This window comes from Rhinopithecus bieti, unplaced genomic scaffold, assembly GCF_001698545.2.
Source record: "Rhinopithecus bieti isolate Rb0 unplaced genomic scaffold, ASM169854v2 scaffold_19840, whole genome shotgun sequence".
Classification (NCBI taxonomy): domain Eukaryota; kingdom Metazoa; phylum Chordata; class Mammalia; order Primates; family Cercopithecidae; genus Rhinopithecus; species Rhinopithecus bieti.
Window position 1 is genome coordinate 690,586 of NW_016809771.1, and position 18,735 is coordinate 709,320.

The 18,735-nt window shown below is 38.8% G+C and overlaps 1 protein-coding gene across 3 annotated transcripts in view; it reads left to right on the forward strand.

The window, feature by feature from the left end:
* Positions 1–18,735, forward strand: part of MCUB (mitochondrial calcium uniporter dominant negative subunit beta) — a 120,617-nt gene that overhangs the window by 90,964 nt on the left and 10,918 nt on the right. For all 3 annotated transcript variants that reach the window (XM_017890402.1, XM_017890404.1, XM_017890403.1), the window contains exons 2-4: positions 4,137–4,212; positions 5,364–5,534; positions 9,475–9,579. In XM_017890402.1, the coding sequence (XP_017745891.1) occupies positions 4,137–4,212; positions 5,364–5,534; positions 9,475–9,579 (352 nt within the window). The remainder of the gene's footprint in view (positions 1–4,136; positions 4,213–5,363; positions 5,535–9,474; positions 9,580–18,735) is intronic.

Sequence of the window (18,735 nt, forward strand, 5' to 3'; positions counted from 1 at the left end):
AGGATGGTCTCGATCTTCTGACCTTGTGATCCGCCCATCTTGGCCTCCCAAAGTGCTGGGATTACAGGCTTGAGCCACCGCGCCCGGCGGTAGTTTCTCTTTTAAGCTTTACTAACATGTCTGAGGATTGTCAATATTCTTGGGGTTTCTAAATAAAAACTTGTACAGGAGTTTCTTTGCTTTAAAAAATTGTTTTATTTTCAATTTCCCAAGTAACCATAGTTTCCTACTGGCATGCAAAAAAGGTTTAATATTTGACTCTTTGTTATTAATCACTTATCTCTGTACATGGTAATTTTGGTGTTTTTCTAAACCTATTGTTTTTGAATTATTAATTTTTTTACGCTGGCCTACCAGTCTCTCAGAATTGTATGATTTTGAAACAGTCTCAAATATACAGAAAGTTGTGGCCACAGTAGGAAGACTATTTTGTTTGTGAACTATTTGAGAATACATTGCGAATCTGATGCCAGTTTCCCTGAAACATAGGAACATTCTCTAACTTAACGACAAACAACCATCAAAATCGGAAAATTAATGTTAACACATTACCACCTCATTAAAATCTTGCCAATTTTTCCAATAATGTTCTTTATTGACAGAAGTTCAGAATCACAGTTTAATTTAGTTGTCATGTCTCCTCCACTCTGGATCAGTACAACATTCTTTGACATTCATGATTTGACTCTTAAAGATTACAGTTATTTTGTAGAATGCCTCTGGGTTTGTCTGGTATTTCCTTGTGATTTGCTTCGGATTATATAGCATCTTTGTTGGAAATATCTCAAAAGTGTCCCATGTATTCTCACTGCATGATTTCAACTTGCCCCATTACTGATAATACTACTTTTGATCATTTAAGATGGTGTCTGCCAGGCTTCTTCCCTTTGAAGTTATTATTTTTCCTTTGGATTGATGCTTTTGTGCGAAGGCATTTTAAAACTGTGTAAATATCTCATTCCTTATTAAACTTTAAATTTATTCACTTAATTATGTCAGAATACACTCATGGTTTCCTATCTTCTTCAATGGATTATAATTTATTACTATCATTATTTAATGCTAAAATTTGTTCCAGATTTGACCATAGGGATGCCCTTCGACCTGCCTTCTGGGTTCTTTTGATAAGTCTCCCATCATCCATTGAGTACTTCCTTGCTTTCTAGTACAGCAAGATGCTCTAGGTTCATTTTGTCCTTATCCATATCCAGCCCTAGAATTAGCCATTTCTCCAAGGAGCCTTGCTTCCTCTTAGGTAAGCATAGTATTTGGTGCCAAGATCTAGATGCTAGATGTTTATTATTAGGAGTGTCACTGCTCATAGGCTCTCTCAGAAAGAGAGAATGTATGTATACATATATATGTCAGTATAAAAGCATAAATATGTAAAATTTACATTTCTATACTTATATACACACGTACATTAAACATCTGCATCTTTTAAAACTTTTATATTTAATTTTATTTAATTATATTTCTTTATACTTTTACATATTAAAAACCATGAATTCACACCAGTACTTCCAGCTCCAATCTAACACTACAGGGTTTATTCTAGTCCCTTTCCATAATTGTACTTCCATTCTTGGAGAAGATAAATCTGGCTTCCATTATTCTTGATAAATTTTTTTTCTTCTGCATGTGACAGTCTCTCATATCCACTACCACTCCTTCCCCTGCAGAGATGGCTTTCTTACCCCAATTGGGCTCCAACTTTTTTTTTGAGCCTGTTTCCCACGCAGAGGCCCTTTTCATCCCATTCGGGTTATGACACTCACACTAATTGCCCTCCACTGTTTAGAAACCCTCCTCACCACCCTTCTGTAGGCCAGAAGTTAAAGTTCAAGGTGTTGGTTCAGTTGTTTCCTTTTGAAACCTTCTCCTTGGCTTGTACATGGCTGTTTTGTACATGGTTGTCTTCTCCCTGTGTCCTCACACAGTCTTTCCTCTGGGTGTGCATGTCTGTTCAAATCACCTCTTCTTGTAAAGACACCAGTTATGTCGGATTGGGGCCTACACCAATGATCTCATTTTAACTTAATAACCTCTTTAAAGTATAGTCACATTCTGAGGTACTAGTCTTAATGTAAAAGATGATGTTGTTGACATTTATTGCCTATGTTGTGTTTAATACTAAAATATGTATTTGAATGTTTTGTTTCACTTATTGATGAGATTCTTTTAATTTTGAGCATAATGGAGCCTCATTTGGGTCAGTGGCATCTTTATTTTTTAAAACAGTGAACACACTTTTTTTTTTTTTTTGAGACGGAGTCTTGCTCTGTCGCCCGGGCTGGAGTGCAGTGGCCGGATCTCAGCTCACTGCAAGCTCCGCCTCCCGCGTTTACGCCATTCTCCTGCCTCAGCCTCCCGAGTAGCTGGGACTACAGGCGCCCGCCACCTCGCCCGGCTAGTTTTTTGTATTTTTTAGTAGAGACGGGGTTTCACCGTGTTAGCCAGGATGGTCTCGATCTCCTGACCTCGTGATCCGCCCGTCTTGGCCTCCCAAAGTGCTGGGATTACAGGCTTGAGCCACCGCGCCCGGCCATTAAAACAGTGAACACACTTTTAACCACTGATTATTTTAATAGTGTACCCTCAAATCCTGAAAAATTTAAAAATGCAGTTTATAAAAGAATTATTCTTTGCACAATTACTGGCAAACTTATTGTTAATAAACTACTGTAAGGTGATGCATTAAAAAATCTGGATCAGTATGATACAGCCACCATGTTGTGACTTTGGTACTAATTTCTCTGGTGCAAGTCCTTTTGAGTTCCAAATGCCTATGAACCAATTCCCCAATGCCCATTCTTTCTACTCCCACAATATCTTTGTTCACACACTGCACCATGATATTATTAGGTCTTCATTAAGCACCAATGCAATTGTGTAAACACAAACACCAATGCAAGCCCACAAAACATGTTCCATGGTGAGGTGGCCATTCAGATGTTGTAGACTTAGCACTGCTGTCCAATAGAACTTTCTGTGATGATAGAAATATTCTATTCCTGCGCTTTTGCTTTTCAGTGAGATAGTAGGCATAGGGAGCTTTTGAGCACTTGAAATGTGGCAAAGGTGACTGAGGTTCTGAATGTTTGTGTAACATAATTTTTTTGTGGTTGCTGTTTATAGGAGATAGGGTCTCACTATGTCGACCAGGCTGGTCTTGAACTCCTGAGCTCAAGCAATCCTCCTGCTTCAGCCTCCCAAAGTTCTAGGATTATAGGCATGAGTCATCGTATCCCACCTGTACATAATTTTAACTAATTTAAATAACCACATTTAACAAGTGTCTACCATATTGGACAGCACAGATCTAGAGCAGTGTTTTTCAAACTCTAATGTACATGTGAATCACCTGAGGATCTTGTTAAAATGCAGACTGGAATTCAGTAAGTCTGGTCTGAATCTGTGATTCTGCATTTTTTTTTTTTTTTAAAAGACGGAGTTTTGTTCTTGTTGCCCAGGCTGGAGTGCAATGACGGGATCTTGGCTTACCGCATCCTCCGCCTCCCGGGTTCAAGCGATTCTCCTGCCTCAGCCTTGTGAGTAGCTGGGATTACAGGCATGCTCCACCAAGCCTGGCTAATTTTGTATTTTTAGTGGAGACAGGGTTTCTCCATGTTGGTCAGGCTGGTCTCGAACTCCCGACCTCAGGTGATTCGCCTGCCTTGGCCTCCCAAAGTCCTGGAATTACATGCCTGAGCCACTGTGCCCGGCCTGATTCTGCATTATTAATTAGCGGCAAGATGCTTCTGGTCTGGGGACCGCATATTGAGAAGCATGTATCTAGACTAGATACATCCATTTGTTTTAGATTATTACCTGAAAGGAAATATTGAAAGTAAAAATTCTCACAGAACTCTAGGATTTTCAGGTGGCGTCATACCCCAATTTGGGGATCCCATCCTAGTGTGCTACTGCTATAGCATACACAGTAGCAGGCAAGCATACAGCCAGGAAGGTTCAGGGAGCTTGCCAAGGGCTCACCCTGGGGATGCATGACAAGTAGAGTTTTTCATTGTGCTTTTCATATAGTATTAAAAAGAATCTTACGGTAAAATAAAGACACTTATTTCATCTTTCCCACTCTTTTATAAAAAAAACAAATTAATCTTTCCTTCTTGTAGGTTTTGTATGTGAAGCTGTGTGGAAATGTGAAATACTACCAGTCTCACCATTATAGTACCGTGGTGCCACCTGATGGTAAGCTTTCTTATTTATTTGATTCATATGTTAATTGTTTCCCTTTCTTCCAAATAAAGAGCTGAGCAGAATAGACTTTTGAGCAGAATAGACTTTTGAGCAGAATAGACTTTTGAGCAGTATAGACTTTTCTTACACTATCCCCATCCCACCCCACCCTGATTGGGTTCACTTCCATCTTTTTGTGCTCCCATAATAGAGCTGCTGCCTTTTGTCAAATTCCCACCTCAGCAATCAGAGGAGTTAGAGATGATAAGAAATAGTTGGGTGGGCGTGGTGGCCTGTAATCCCAGCACTTTGGGAAGCCAAGGCAGGCACATCCCTTCAACTCAGGAGTTTGGGACCAGCCTGGCCAACAAAGCAAAACCCCATCTCTACAAAAAATACAAAAATTAGCCAGGCGTGGTGGCATATGCCTATAGTCCCAGCTACCCAAGAGGCTGAGGTAGGAAGATTGCTTGAGCCCAGGAGGTAGAGGCTGCGTGAGCCATGATCGTGCTACTCCAGTTTGGGCAACAGAGTGAGAGACCCTGTCTCAAAAAGAAAAAAAAAAAAAAACAAGAAATAGTTTCTGTTTTCAAGAAAACTAGAACTTAAGTGTTTACCTGAGAAGACTTTTTTTCTTTTTCATTTAATCAGAGTCTAGCTCTGTCACTCAGGCTGGAGTGCAGTAGCATGATCTTGGCTCACTGCAAATTCTGCTTCCCAGGCTGAAGCCATCGTCCCAGCTCAGCTTCTTAAGTAACTGCAACTACAGGCATACACCACCATACCAGACTAATTTTTGTATATTTTGTAGAGATGGGGTTTTGCCGTGTTGCCCAGACAACTCTCAAACTTCTGGGCTGAGGCAGTCCACCCATCTGAGCCTCCCAAAGTGCTGGGATTACAGGCATGAGGCACCATGCCAGCCACCTGGGAAGACTTTAAGTAGATAATAGTGTGGTACATGCTACACTAAAATGGTATAGAATGGTAGGGAATATGTAAACTGTAGTATCATGAAGGCATTACTGGAGCAATACAAATTTTTATAGGACTTCAGAGGTGTGTGAATTTCATGTTTGAGCATTCCTTCCAGAATTCTTGTATTTATGGCTTTTTTTAAAAGTAAATTTTACCCATTTATCTTTTCTTTTTTTCCTTAACAGAAATAACAGTTAATTATAGACATGGCCTTCCCTTGGTAACACTTACTTTGCCATCTAGAAAAGAACGTTGTCAATTTGTAGTCAAACCAATGTTGTCAACAGTTGGTTCATTCCTTCAGGACCTACAAAATGAAGATAAGGGCATCAAAACTGCAGCCATCTTCACAGCAGGTAGATATGTATATAATTTTACAGCTTTGTCCCAAGGTTTCTGTCTCTCCTGAACTCTTGTTTGGTTCTTTTCTAGAAGGAAGTACATTGTTTAATTCATTAGATAACAAATGGTTGGTCTTTATTCTTTCATTTTTATGCATCAACACTATTTAAAAAACTGTTTTGGCCTGGCGTGGTGGCTCATGCCTGTAATCCCAGCACTTTTGGGAAGCCAAGTCAGGTGGATCACCTGAGGTCAGGAGTTTGAGACCAGCCTAACCAACATGGAGAAACCCTGTCTCTACTAAAAATACAAAATTAGCCACCAGTGGTGGTGCATACCTGTAATCTCAGCTACTTGGGAGGCTGAGGCAGGATAATTGCTTAAACCCAGGAGGCAGAGGTTGCAGTGAGCTGTGATTGCACCATTGCACTCCAGCCTGGGCAGCAAGAGCAAAACTCCATCCCAAGAAAAAAAAAAAAACTGTTTTAACTTCATTGAATGAAAAATTAATGGAATAAATTTAATGTAAATTTCAGTTACTTATTTTATAAACGTAGCCTTAAAGGTTTTTCATGAGAAAATCTTAGTGGCACAGGCATTAATGTGCAATTCTCAGCAAAATTTGAATAATTAGAAAACAAAGTACAGTTTTAATTATTAAAATAAGTCAGTGAATAATTAAAGTACACAAAACATGTATTCACCACTGTTATAAAGCAATTACAGTCTAGTATATTGTTGGGCAGAATTAGTTCTTAGGAAGAATATACATTTTTTTAAAAACCAGAAGTATGTCATCATTTAGACATTTAAAATGTAGAATACAGCTTTTATGTTCTCATAGTCTAAAATGGTCTTAGACCAACTGCTTCTAAATAGAATAAAGAATTATTTACCCTATCCCACTATAGCAGCTGCAAATGTAGATAAATTAATTTGCATTATTTTATGATGATATTAAATACTTAGAATAAAGTTATTTAACTTCATGATTACCACTGCAGTTTTGAAAGGGAAATAAACATACTTTTTCCCTATCCAAGTTCCAAATTAATTAAAGGGTAGAGAAGTTGGAAAATGGAGATTAATTGATTCATTCAGCAAATATTTATTGAGCACCTAATATATGTCAGGCACTGTTCTGTATGCTAGAGGTAGTGCAAAGAACAAAAGGGATAAAAACTCCTGCCTTTATGGAACTTATATTTAGGAGGAGAAAAAAACAAGATAAATTATGTATTATGTTAAATAATAAATGTTATGAAGAAAAATAAAGCAGAGTGTGGAAGATGTGTGTGGGCAGGAGTGGGCTTGATAAGATTACGTTTGCGCAAAGACCTGGGGGAAATGAGGGAGGAAGTCATGTAGAGGGAGGAGAGCTCTGGGCCGCACGCAGTGGCTCACACCTGTAATCCCAACACTTTGGGAGGCTGAGGTGGGTGGATCACCTGAGGTCAGGGGTTTGAAACTAGCCTGGCCAACATAGCAAAACCCATTCTCTGCTGACAAGACAAAAATTAGCCAGGTGTTGTGTTGCGTACCTGTAATCCCAGCTACTCAGGAGGCAGAGGCAGGAGAATAGCTTGAATATGGGAGGCGGAGGTTGCCTCCCATATTCCAAGGTGGCACCACTGCACTCCAGCAGTGGGTAACTTGCAGTGGTCCAAGGTGGCACCACTGCACTCCAGCCTGGGTAACAGTGAGACTGCATTGAGGTGGAAGCCTACTAGACAGTGGCCACAAAGGAGGGAGCTGGGAGAAAGGAGGAGTTCTGAGAGGTGAGGAAGGGCAGATCAGGAAAGGCTTATTGTAGGTTGTTTTTAGGACTATAGATTTAGCTGGAAAGGGTGCTTTCTTCCTGCTAAAACCTGGATCAGAGAATAAGGTTTTAGCCCTATGGCACAATGGACTTCCTAATATTTCATCCTTGAACTAGACAGACATTCCCCCCAGGCACAGGAACGCTGGAATGTCCGTGGGCCTTTTCCACAGGAGCAGGGCCCGCCTCTCTGAGCTTCTAGGGGCAGGCAGACGCAAACCTGGAAGTCAGAAGGGGTTGGACTGAGCAGCGCTTGCCTAGTGGTAAGTGCTCAATTAGTATTGAAATGAATTAAACAAGAGAGGTTAAAACAACGATAGATGTTTACCCTGCTTATTTCTAAAAATTAAGTTAGTAGCTTTGAAACAGCACAAAGAGAATAGAAGTCTTAGAGGAAAGGGACTCTTTGGACTGAGTGCAAACATCCTATCGGGGGTTTAAATTGATACCCAAGAATACATGAAAAATTTAACACTATCACTAGTGCTTAAAAATGTTTCACGTCAGTCTTTTGCTATTCATACCTTTGTATAAAGGATAATGTAGTATTTCAACTGAGAAATCATATTCAGTGGATGTCTTTTATAGTAAGATTTTAAGTAGCTGGTTTAAAGTCATTTGCATGTAAATTTTAAATGACACTTGGAAAGATAAAGCGATTGGTGTGTTGCTGATTTTTTTTTTTCTTTAAGAGACTCTGTGGGTGGAATTTGCCTGCATTTAATTTGGGCTTGAAAAGAGTGTTCTAAGCTTGTCAAGTTTTGCCCATTGTGTGGGTTGAATTATTTGGCAATTTTTTGGAAAATGATCTCACTGCAACTGATGAACAGCAACCCAAACAGCCAAATTCTAGGAACAGACGCAGGTGCAGACTTGATTTGCAGTCTTCTAGAACAAAAGAACTATAGGGAGGCAGACAGGAGGCAGCAGCCAGTTTCTTCGGAATGTTACTAGTGTTAGTCCTGTCATCACACATATTAATGTAGCTAAAATAGCTCTGGTTGAATGTAACCAAATGAATGGCAGGCCAGGATTTGCAAATACACATCCAGCATTTTCCTGGACTTAATTTCATGTAATTATATGTGAACTATTCTGAAGGGAAAATGATAGAAAAAGAAACCTCTACCTAGCACCAGTTTTTTGCTTATTGTTCAGTGAGTTTGCTTTCTTAACACCTGGATTACATTCAAGTTTGGTTCAAAATATAACAAAACTAGGCTCTAGGAGAAACTGTGCAAAGCACATTACGGTTAAATTTTTTCAAGCCTTTTTTTTTTTCCTGAAATACTCCTAGAATATTTGAAATTACTTTTAGAATCTCTCCTGCCTCTCCCCCCTCCACAAAATAAACCATGCAATGCAAATTTATTTCTTAGGCATAATTAACGTTCATTATTGCCCTCGCCTCCTTGAGAGTTTGCCTCTTCATTTTTTTCAAGCTTGAAAGGGAGATGAGCCCATGCGGTGATAGCTTGTGGTGCTGTTTAGCTGCTAAATTTTTAACCACCACAAATCAGTTACCTCTAATAATTAAAGAGAAAGGCAGGCTTTTAAGTAGTTACACCCTTATGCCTGCATGTGCCAGTCAGAAGCTTGGCTCTGAGCAGCAGAATGGACTCTGGCTAAACAGAGGAGTATGTAAACAGGCTGTCATGCTGGAAGTGACAGAAGACAGGCTCAGAAGAGGGCAGGACTAAGAGAAGACAGGAGCAGAGACCAGGTTAGCCCAGGAACCACCTGATGGGCTCTGCTGCCTACAATCCACCCCACCCCCAACACTGTCACCCGCCACTGCTCTGGCCTTGCTGTCAAGGGTTTCCACCTCCCCTGAACCTTTGCATGGCCCTCCGCAGATGCAGTTTCAGCAAGGGTATTACCTGGATTCCAGCACAGCTGACAAGGTGGGAGAGGGAGTGCCTGCCTGTTCCATTTTGTCCAAGGAAATGGGAGGTAGAGCAACAAAGGAGGATTCCCCTCATTGGGAAATGGGTTTGGGTTTGGGGACACCCCCTAAAAAGTAAATGTCCGCTATTATATTGTACAGACCTGGGTTAGTAATTTTCTGTATGTTGGAAAATTGTTCTTACTGTTCTAAAACAAAGACATACTCTTGCATGATGTTTTTCTTTCAGATGGCAACAAGATTTCAGCTTCCACCTTGATGGATATTTTGCTAATGAATGATTTTAAACTTGTCATTAATAAAATAGCATATGATGTACAGTGTCCAACGAGAGGTAAGAAACACAGCTATCCAGCTATTACTATTTTTTTTTTTTTAGATGCATTCTGACTTGCTCTGTTGCCCAGGCTGAAGTACTGTGGTGTCATCATAGCTCACTGTAACCTGAAACTCCCGGGATCAAACAGTCCTCCCACCTCAGCCTCCAGAGTAGCTGGGACCGCCCTCATGCACCACCATGCCTGGTTAATTTTTTAACATGTTTTTAGGGATTGAGTCTCCCTATGTTGCCCAGGCTGGTATCTTCACTGTTACCTTTAGCTGTGAGGGTTTTAGAGGGAGCACAGTTTATGTTAAGAATCTTTTAAATTTATCAGATGACCAAGAAGCCTTTGGAAAACCAGTGCTTAAGCTTTTCCAGCAGGGTTATAAGTGATCACCTACCGTTGCCTAGCAGGGCTTTTAGTCCCATATACTCTTTTTAGACTTTCAAGATTTTACTTTAGGATCTTAAATGCTTAATCCGATATTATTGGGTTAAGAGAGAGGTAGACCTGAAAATCAATAATTCAAGTATATATGGTTGTATGGCTCTTAAATCTTTTTAAAAAAATAAATTGTATTATTTAAAGCAGTTTTAGGTTCAAAGCAAAATCGAGCAGAATGTACAGAGAGTTCCCGTATGCTCTCTGCACCCCACACCCCTTACTGTCAATATCCCACACCAGACTGGTATATTTGTTAAAATTGGTGAACACACGGACACATCATTGTCACCCAAAGTCCATAATTTACATTACGGTTTACTCTTGGTGGTGTACATTCTGTGGATTGTGACAAATGTAGAACTACATGTATTCATCATTAATGTATATAATGTAAATAATTATCTTGTTTTTATTAATCTTTCTTAAATGTATATATAGCTTACATTTATTTTAATATTTAACATTAAAAGTGTCTTGGTTCTTTCTTTAGAAGTTTGGTCATGTTTTTATGACCAGAAATGTGCTGTAAGAACCTAACTCTTGCTTATATCAATTAGCCTATGGTAAAATTGGTTTCCTTATAGTCGTTTCATTTAAAGTTGCAGTTTTCAAGAACCTGACTATGACATTAAGAATTATACAGAATAGGGGCCGGGCACGGTGGCTCAAGCCTGTAATCCCAGCACTTTGGGAGGCCGAGACGGGCGGATCATGAGGTCAGGAGATCGAGACCATCCTGGCTAACACGGTGAAACCCCGTCTCTACTTAAAAATACAAAAAACTAGCCGGGCGACGAGGCGGGCGCCTGTAGTCCCAGCTACTTGGGAGGCTGAGGCAGGAGAATGGCATAAACCCGGGAGGCGGAGCTTGCAGTGAGCTGAGATCCGGCCACTGCACTCCAGCCTGGGTGGCAGAGCGAGACTCCGTCTCAAAAAAAAAAAAAAAAAAAAAAAGAATTATACAGAATAGGGCCAGGCAAACTCTACCAAACTCTACCAAAATTCAAGGATGCTGAAGGCCCTGATATAAAATGTTATATGTGCATATAACCTACATACTCCCTTCATATACTTTAAATCTCTAGATTACTTATAATACCCAAGACAGTGTAAATGCTGTGTAAATGGTTGTTATACTATATTCTTTTTTCATTCATTTTGTTGTTGTTGTATTGTTAATTTTTATTGCATTTTTTTTCCAAATATTTTCAATCCATGATTGGTTGAGTTCACAGATGCAGAACCCACAAATAAGAAGGGCCGATTGTATAGCCTTTTCAGATTCACTTCTTTCTTTTTGGCGGAGGTGGGGGCGCATGGGAGTAGGGCCAGGGACATGAGAGAGCTAGGGAAGAGAAAATAGGATATTTAAGAAAGGGAATACAACAGGGAAAGTACTAAACAGTGGGAGAGAGGAGTGAAAAAAGCGGGAGAGTGGGAAGAAAAAAAAGGAGAAAGGCAAGAGGGGAAAGAAGAAGGGGGAAAGGGAGAGGAAAGAGAAGAAAAGGGAGTGATAAAGGGAGGAGATAAGAGGCAGTAGTAAAGAAGAAAGTGAAGAGGAAGGCCAGATTGGCTTATTTCACTTAGTGATATGCATTTAAGTTTCTTTCATGTGTTTTCAGAGCTTGTTAGCTCATTTCCTTTTAGGGCTGAATAATAGTTCGTTATCTGTATGTACCACAGTTTATTCATTCACCTACTGAAGGACATCTGAGATACTTCCAAGTTTTGGCAATTATGAATGAAGCTGCTATAAACACACATGTGCAGGTTTTTGTTTGCACATAGATTTTCAAATCATTTGGTTAAATACCCAGGAGCAGGATTGCTGGCACATATTGTAATAGTGTTTAGTTTTGTGTAAAACTGTCAAGCTGTCTTCCAAAGTGACTGTACCATTTTGTGTTCCCACCAGCAGTGAATGAGAATTCCTGTTGCCCCATATCCTTGCCAGCAATTGGTGATATCAGTGATTTGGGTGTGATTTTCACCATTGTAGTAGGTGTGTAGTCATTGTTTTTAATTTGCAGTTTCTTAATGACATATGATGTTGAGCATCTCTTCATATGCCTATTTGCCATCTAAGTCTTCTTTGTTGAGGTGTCTTTTCAGATCTTTGCCCATTTTGTGACCAGGTTGTTCATTTTCTTTTGAGTTATTTGTATGTTTGGGATAACAGTCTTGTATCAGGTATGTCTTTTGCAAATATTTTCTCCCAGGCTATGACTTGCTTTCTTGCCTTTCACAAGTTGAGGAAATTGCCCTGTGTTCCTGGTTTGCTGAGAGTCTTCATTGTGAATTGGTTTTGGATTTTGTCAAATGCTTTTTCTGCATATTGATACGATCATGTGATTTTTCTTCCTTAGTCTGTTGATGTGATGGATTCCATGAATTCATAAGCAAGTGTTGAGCCTTGCATACCTGGATAAATCCCACTTAGATGTGGTGTAGCATTCTTTTTAGACATTGTTGTATTTTATTTGCTATTATTTTGCTGAGGATTTTTGTGTCTATATTCACAAGAGATGTTGGTCTGTGGTTTTGTTTTCTTACAGTGTTTTTGTCTGGTTTTAGTATTAAGGTAATGCTGGCCTCATAGAATGAGTTAGGAAGTATTCCCTCTGCTTCTTTCTTCTGAAAGAGATTGTAGAGAATTAATATAGTTTCTTCCTTTGATGTTTGGTAGAATTCACCAAGGAAATCTATCTGGAGTTGGTCCTTTCTGTTTTGGAAGTTTATTAGTTATTGATTCAACTGCTTAATAGGTATAGGCTTATGCAGATTGTCTATTTCTTTTTGTGTGAGTTTTGACAGATTGTGCCTTTCAGAGAATTAATCTATTTTATCTAGGTTATTGAATTTGTGGGCATAGAGTTGTTCATAGTATTTCTTTATTTTCCTTTTAATGTCCATGGGATCTGTAGTTAAATCCCCTCATTTCATTTCTAACATGAATAACTTGTTGCCTCTCTTGTTTTTCTTGATTAACCTGGCTAGAAGTTTATCAATTTAATTGATTTTTTTCCAAAGAACTAGCTTTTAACATCATTGATTTTTCTCTATGGATTTTCTGTTCTCGATCTCATTGGTTTCTACTCTAATATTTATTATTTCTTTTCTTTTGCTTGCTTTTCATTTCATTTGCCCCTCTTTCTCTAGTTTCTTAAAGTATAAGTTTAGATTTTTAAATTTTAGATGTTTATTCTTTCCTATTATATGTATTCAATGCTATAGATTCCCCTCTGAGCATTGCTTTCAGTGCCTTCCATAAATTTTGATAAGCTGTATTTTCATTTATTTTAAAATATTTTAAATTTTTTTTCTCGTGATTTCTTCTTTGATCCATGTGTTAGAAGTCCATTATTTAATATCTAAGTATTTTGGAATTTTCCAGCTATCTTTGGGTTATTGATTTTTATTTTAATTCCACTGAGATCCGAAAGCATATATTGTATTTTTCTTTTTTTACATTTACTCATGTGAGTTTTATAGCCTTCAGTGTGATCTCTCTTGATGAGATGTTCCATGTGAACTTGAGAATGTGTATTTTGCTGTTTTTGGATAGTCTATAGATGTCACATTTATCTCAGTTGATTGATGGTGCTATTGAGTTCAACTGTATACCTCCTGATTTTCTGCTCGGCAGATCTGTCCATTTCTAACAGAGGAATGTTGAAGTCTGCAACTGTAAACGTGAATTCATCTGTTTCTTCTTGTAGTTCTATTAGTTTTTGTTTTGCCTCATGTACTTTGATGCTATGTTAGGAGCATACACATTAAGAATTGTTACGTCTTCTTGGAGAGTTGGCCTTTTATTATTATGTAATGTCTCCCTTTACTCCTGGTAGCTTTCCTTGTTCTAATGTCTGTTTTGTCTGAAATTAATATAGCTATTTCAGCTTTCTTTTTATTAGTGTTAGCATAGTATATCTTTCTTCATCCCTTTGCTTTTCATCTATATGTGTCTTCATATTTAAAGTGGGTTTCTTATAGACAATACATAGTTGGATCTGGCTTTTTGATCCACTCTGACAAGCTCTATCTTTTGATTGGTTCATTTAGGCCATTGACATTCAAATTGATTACTGATATACATAATATCTACCGTATTTGCCACTGTTTTCTATTTGTTGCCATTGTTGTTTTTTTTTTTCCTGTTTTTGTCTTCCACATTTTTTCTGCCTTTTTTGGTTTTTAATTGAGCATTCTGTATATTTCATTTTCTCTCCTTTTCCAGCATATTATTTATACTTCTTTTTTTAGTGGTTGCCTAAGAGTTTGCGATATACATTTACAACTATTGCAAGTTCAGTTTCAAATAACATTATACTGCTTCACGGCTGTGCAAATACCTTATAATTAAAAAAAAATCCCAATTCCTCCCTCATGCCCCTTGTCTCATGGCTGTCATTCATTTCAGTGATTCATAAGCATAGGTATACCAAGCATACATAGTCAAAACCAGTGTTAGCATTATTCTTTTGAACTGACTGTTATCTTAGTAGATCAATTAAAAATAATACAAATAAAGGTTTTTATTTTACCTCTACTGTTCCCTCTCTGATTCTCTTTCTTTCTGTAGAACTAAATTTCCAACCTATATCATCTTGCTTTTCTCTGAAGAACTTCTGTTAATATTTCTTGCAAGGCAGGCCTGCTAGCAACAAATTCACTAAATTTTGTTTGAAAATATCTTTGTTTCTCCTTTACTTTTGAAGAATAATTTCACAGGGTACCAAATTTTAGGCCTTTTTTTTTTTCCTCTCAACACTAAATATTTTATCCCACTTCCTGCTTGCATGATTTCAGAGAAGTCAGGTTTAATTTTTTTTCTCTGCTATAGCTAAGGGTTCCCCCCTGTCCCTGGCTTCTTTAAGAATTATTTTCTTTATCTTTGATTTTCTGCACTTTGAAAACGATATACCTATGTGTAGTTTTCTCTTGGCATTTGTCCTGCTTGGTGTTCTCTGAGCTTCCTGGATCTGTGGTTTGCTATCTGACATTAGTTTCGGGGGAATTCTCAGTCTTTAGTCAAATAATTCTTCTGTTCCTTCCTTTCTTCTCCTTCTAGTATTTTCATTACATACATGTTATTCCTTTTGTAGTTGTCCTAAAGTTCTTGGACATTCTGTTCTGGTTATAAAGTCTTTTTTCTCTTTGCTTACCAGTTTTGAAAGTTTCTAATGAAATATCCTTAAGTTCAGAGATTCTTTCTTCAGCTGTGTTTCATCTACTAACAAGCCCATTAAAGGCATTCTTCCTTTCCATTACAATGCTTTTGATCTCTAGCATTTTATTTGGATTCTTTCTTAGAATTTCCATCTGTCTTCTTACATTACCCATCTGTTCTTGCATGTTATCTACTTTTTCTAGTAGATTCCTTAGCATATTATTTGTAGTTATTTCAAGTTGCTAGTCTGATAATTCCAACGTTCCTGCCATGTCTGGCTTTCGTTCTGATGCTTATTCTGTCTGTTCAAACTGTGTTTTTTGCCTTTTAGTAAGTCTTGTAATTTTGTGTTAAAAGCTGGATATGATATACTGGATAAAGGGAACTGCAGTAAATAAGCCTTTTATAATATAGTGATAAAGTAAGGTATGGAGGGGAAGTGTTCTATAGTCCTATGATTAAGGCAAGTAGGTCTCAGTCTTTCAGTGAGCCTGTACCCTTGGACTGTGAACTTCACAAATGCTTCTCAGCCCTTCCCCCACCCTCCACCACCTTAGGTGGGATACGATGGTTACAGGGTGCTGAAGTTGGGTTTTTCTTTTCCCCTAGATTAACTGAACTCTAATGAAATCCCAATCGGTTAGGCTCTGGGAAAATAATTTACCTTGTGGACAGTCCTTGTTAAGAATAACAGAATTTGGCCAGGCGCGGTGGCTCACGCCTTTAATCCTCGCACTTTGGGAGGTCAAGGGAGGGGTGCAGGGGCCATTGAAAATAATATGCTAAGAACAGATAAGGCTCAAGGACAGTATCTCTAGCTAGTTGCACTTTCAGTGAACTCCAGTAGTCAAGGACAGTATCTCTAGTTGAACTTTTAATGAACTCTAGTAGGTGCCAAGAAGGCAGACAAAATAAGAAAGAGCTTAGAGACAAGGAACTAAGTAGAAGGTTACATCTGGGTGCAGAAAGTTTGTTTTGCATTGTGTTATTTTGCTGACATGGGATTTATGGAGTATAAATAAAGTGAGGCGGAGGCTCTAGGCGCGGCCGCCATGTTCTCTGTTTGTCTTTGTCTCTTGTGTCTGTCTGTTCATTCTCCACCACCCCCGGCACGGTCCCCAATAGAGGGGGGATCACTAGGTCAGGAGTTCGAGATCAGCCTGCCAACATGGTGAAACCTGTCTCTACTAAAAATAGAAAAATTAGCTGGGCATGGTGGGAGGCGCCTGTAATCGCAGCTACTCGGGGGGCTGAGGCAGGAGAATCACTTGAACCCGGGAGGCGGAAGCTGCAGTGAGCCAAGATCATGTCACTGAACTCCAGCCTAGGCAACAGAGTAAGACTCCATCTCACAAAAAAAAAAAAGAAAGAAAGAAAGAACAGAATTCTCCGGCATATTTCAAAATGACTACTTTTCCTTTCCTGCTGCCAGAAGGAGATTTTTCTTCAGTTTTCACTGTGAGTACCTAGTAGAACTCCCAGAAGTGAAACTCACAAAAGTGTGGGAATGCCCCCACCTGTGGGACTCCCTGGAGTGTTTTCAAGAGTTGTCTAGGCTGAGCCTCCAGCAATTTGTCAGTTACAGTTCAGGTTTTCCTACCCTGGTACTGATTCTTGGCAGATTTCTGCTCATGAGTCTCTGCTTCGTTAGGTTGTCATTGTCTGTATTTATCTATCTCTTCAATTTTGGGGACAGCAATTTTCCCTCTAACCTTAGTTTTCTTACGCATCTTAGAAGAGTTGTTGATTTTCATTGTACTCAGCCATTTATTACTTGTTAGGATGGAGTGACAACTTTTGAGTTTTTTATGTGAGACAGGAAACTGGAAGTCATAACTCTTTCTTAAAGAGAGCTTTTTTTCATCTCAAACTGTCATTTTGGCCATTAGCAATATTCTTTTGGACAATTCTTAGCCATTATTAGTTCAAATATTGCTGCTTTTCCTTTCTCTCTTTTTCCTTCTTCTGGTAGTCCCATTATGCATAAGTTACACTTGTGCAATTGTCCCACAGTTCTTAAATATTTTGTTAGGTGTTTTTTGTTTTTTTTTTTTTTTCCATTCTTTTTTCTCCTTGACTTTCAGTTTGAGAAGTTTCTGTTGGCATACCCTCAAGCTGACTGATTCTTTCCTCCCCAGTGTCTAGTCTACTGATGAGCCCATCAAACGCATTCTTCATTTCTGTTACAGTGGTTTCTATTTCTAGCAATTCCTTTTGGTTCTTTCTAAGTTTCTAGCTCTCCATTTACATTACTCATCTGTTCTTGCATATGGTACACTCGTTCCATTAGAGCCTTTAATCATAGTTGCTTTACTATCCTACTCGGATAATTCCAGAATTTCTGCCATATCAGAGCCTGATTCTGATGCTTGTCTTGTCCCTTCAAACTGTGGCTGTTGTTGTTTTTTTCTTTGCCTTTTAGCTTGTCTTTAAATTTTTTGCTGAAAGCTAGACATGAGGTATTAGGCAATAGAAACTGAGCTGAATAGGTCTTTAGTGTGAGGTTTTATGTGGCTAGGAGTTAGATGTTTAATGTTTGCTGTAGCTGTAGGTATCAGGCTTTCCTCTAGTGTCCTTATTTTTGTTTCGCCTCATGTTTTGGGGTTTCCCTATAAATTCTTTCTCAAATAGAATCTGTGCCTTTTATAAAACTGGAGACCTGTTAATGTAGTGGTAAGATATTGAGGAGAGGAATCATTCTATAATCTGTTGGGTTTTTTTTGTTGTTGTTGTTTTGTTTTGTTTTGTTTTGAGGCGGACTCTCACTCTGTCACCCAGCCTGGAGTGCAGTGGTGTGATCTCAGCTCACTGCAAACTCTGCCTCCTGGGTTCACGCCACTCTCCCGCCACCACGCCCGGCTAATTTTTTGTATTTTCAGTAGAGACGGGGTTTCACCGTGTTAGCCAGGACGGTCTCGATCTCCTGGCCTCGTGATACACCCGCCTCGGCCTCCCAAAGTGCTGGGATTACAGGCGTGAGCCACTGTGCCCAGCCTAATCTTATTATTAAATGTATATCTTTTTCACTGGGCCTGTGTCTCTAGACTGTAATCTTTACAAGAGTTTAGCCTCTTTTATTCTCCTGTATGAGGCAGTAAGGCTAGAGGAATCTGTAGTTGACTAATTGCCCTTTCTCCAAGTCAGATAAGACTACGGTAAAGTAGTTTCCCATTATGGAGGACATGTGCTCAGGGCTATTTCAGAATGGTTATTTTTCCTTTCCTCCTGCCCAAAGCAAAGAGAGTATTTTTCTCTGATCTCTGATCTTCACTGTGAGAACCTGGTAAGGTTCCAGGAGATAAAACTCATGAAAGTGTGGGAGTTTTTCCTTCAATGCTAGTTCACACTGAGTGTCCAGCAATTCACCAATTACAGTTTAAGAATTCCAGCTAGTATTGGCTTCTGAGGCTTCTTCTCCCAGTAAGCTATAATTATACACTGTTAAGGGTAGGAAGAAGAAATTAATAAGTCTATGCCTTAATTAATTGATGATAAAATAAATAGATCAACAAATAATAGAAGGCTCTTACTTTTTTTTTTTTTTTTTTTTTTT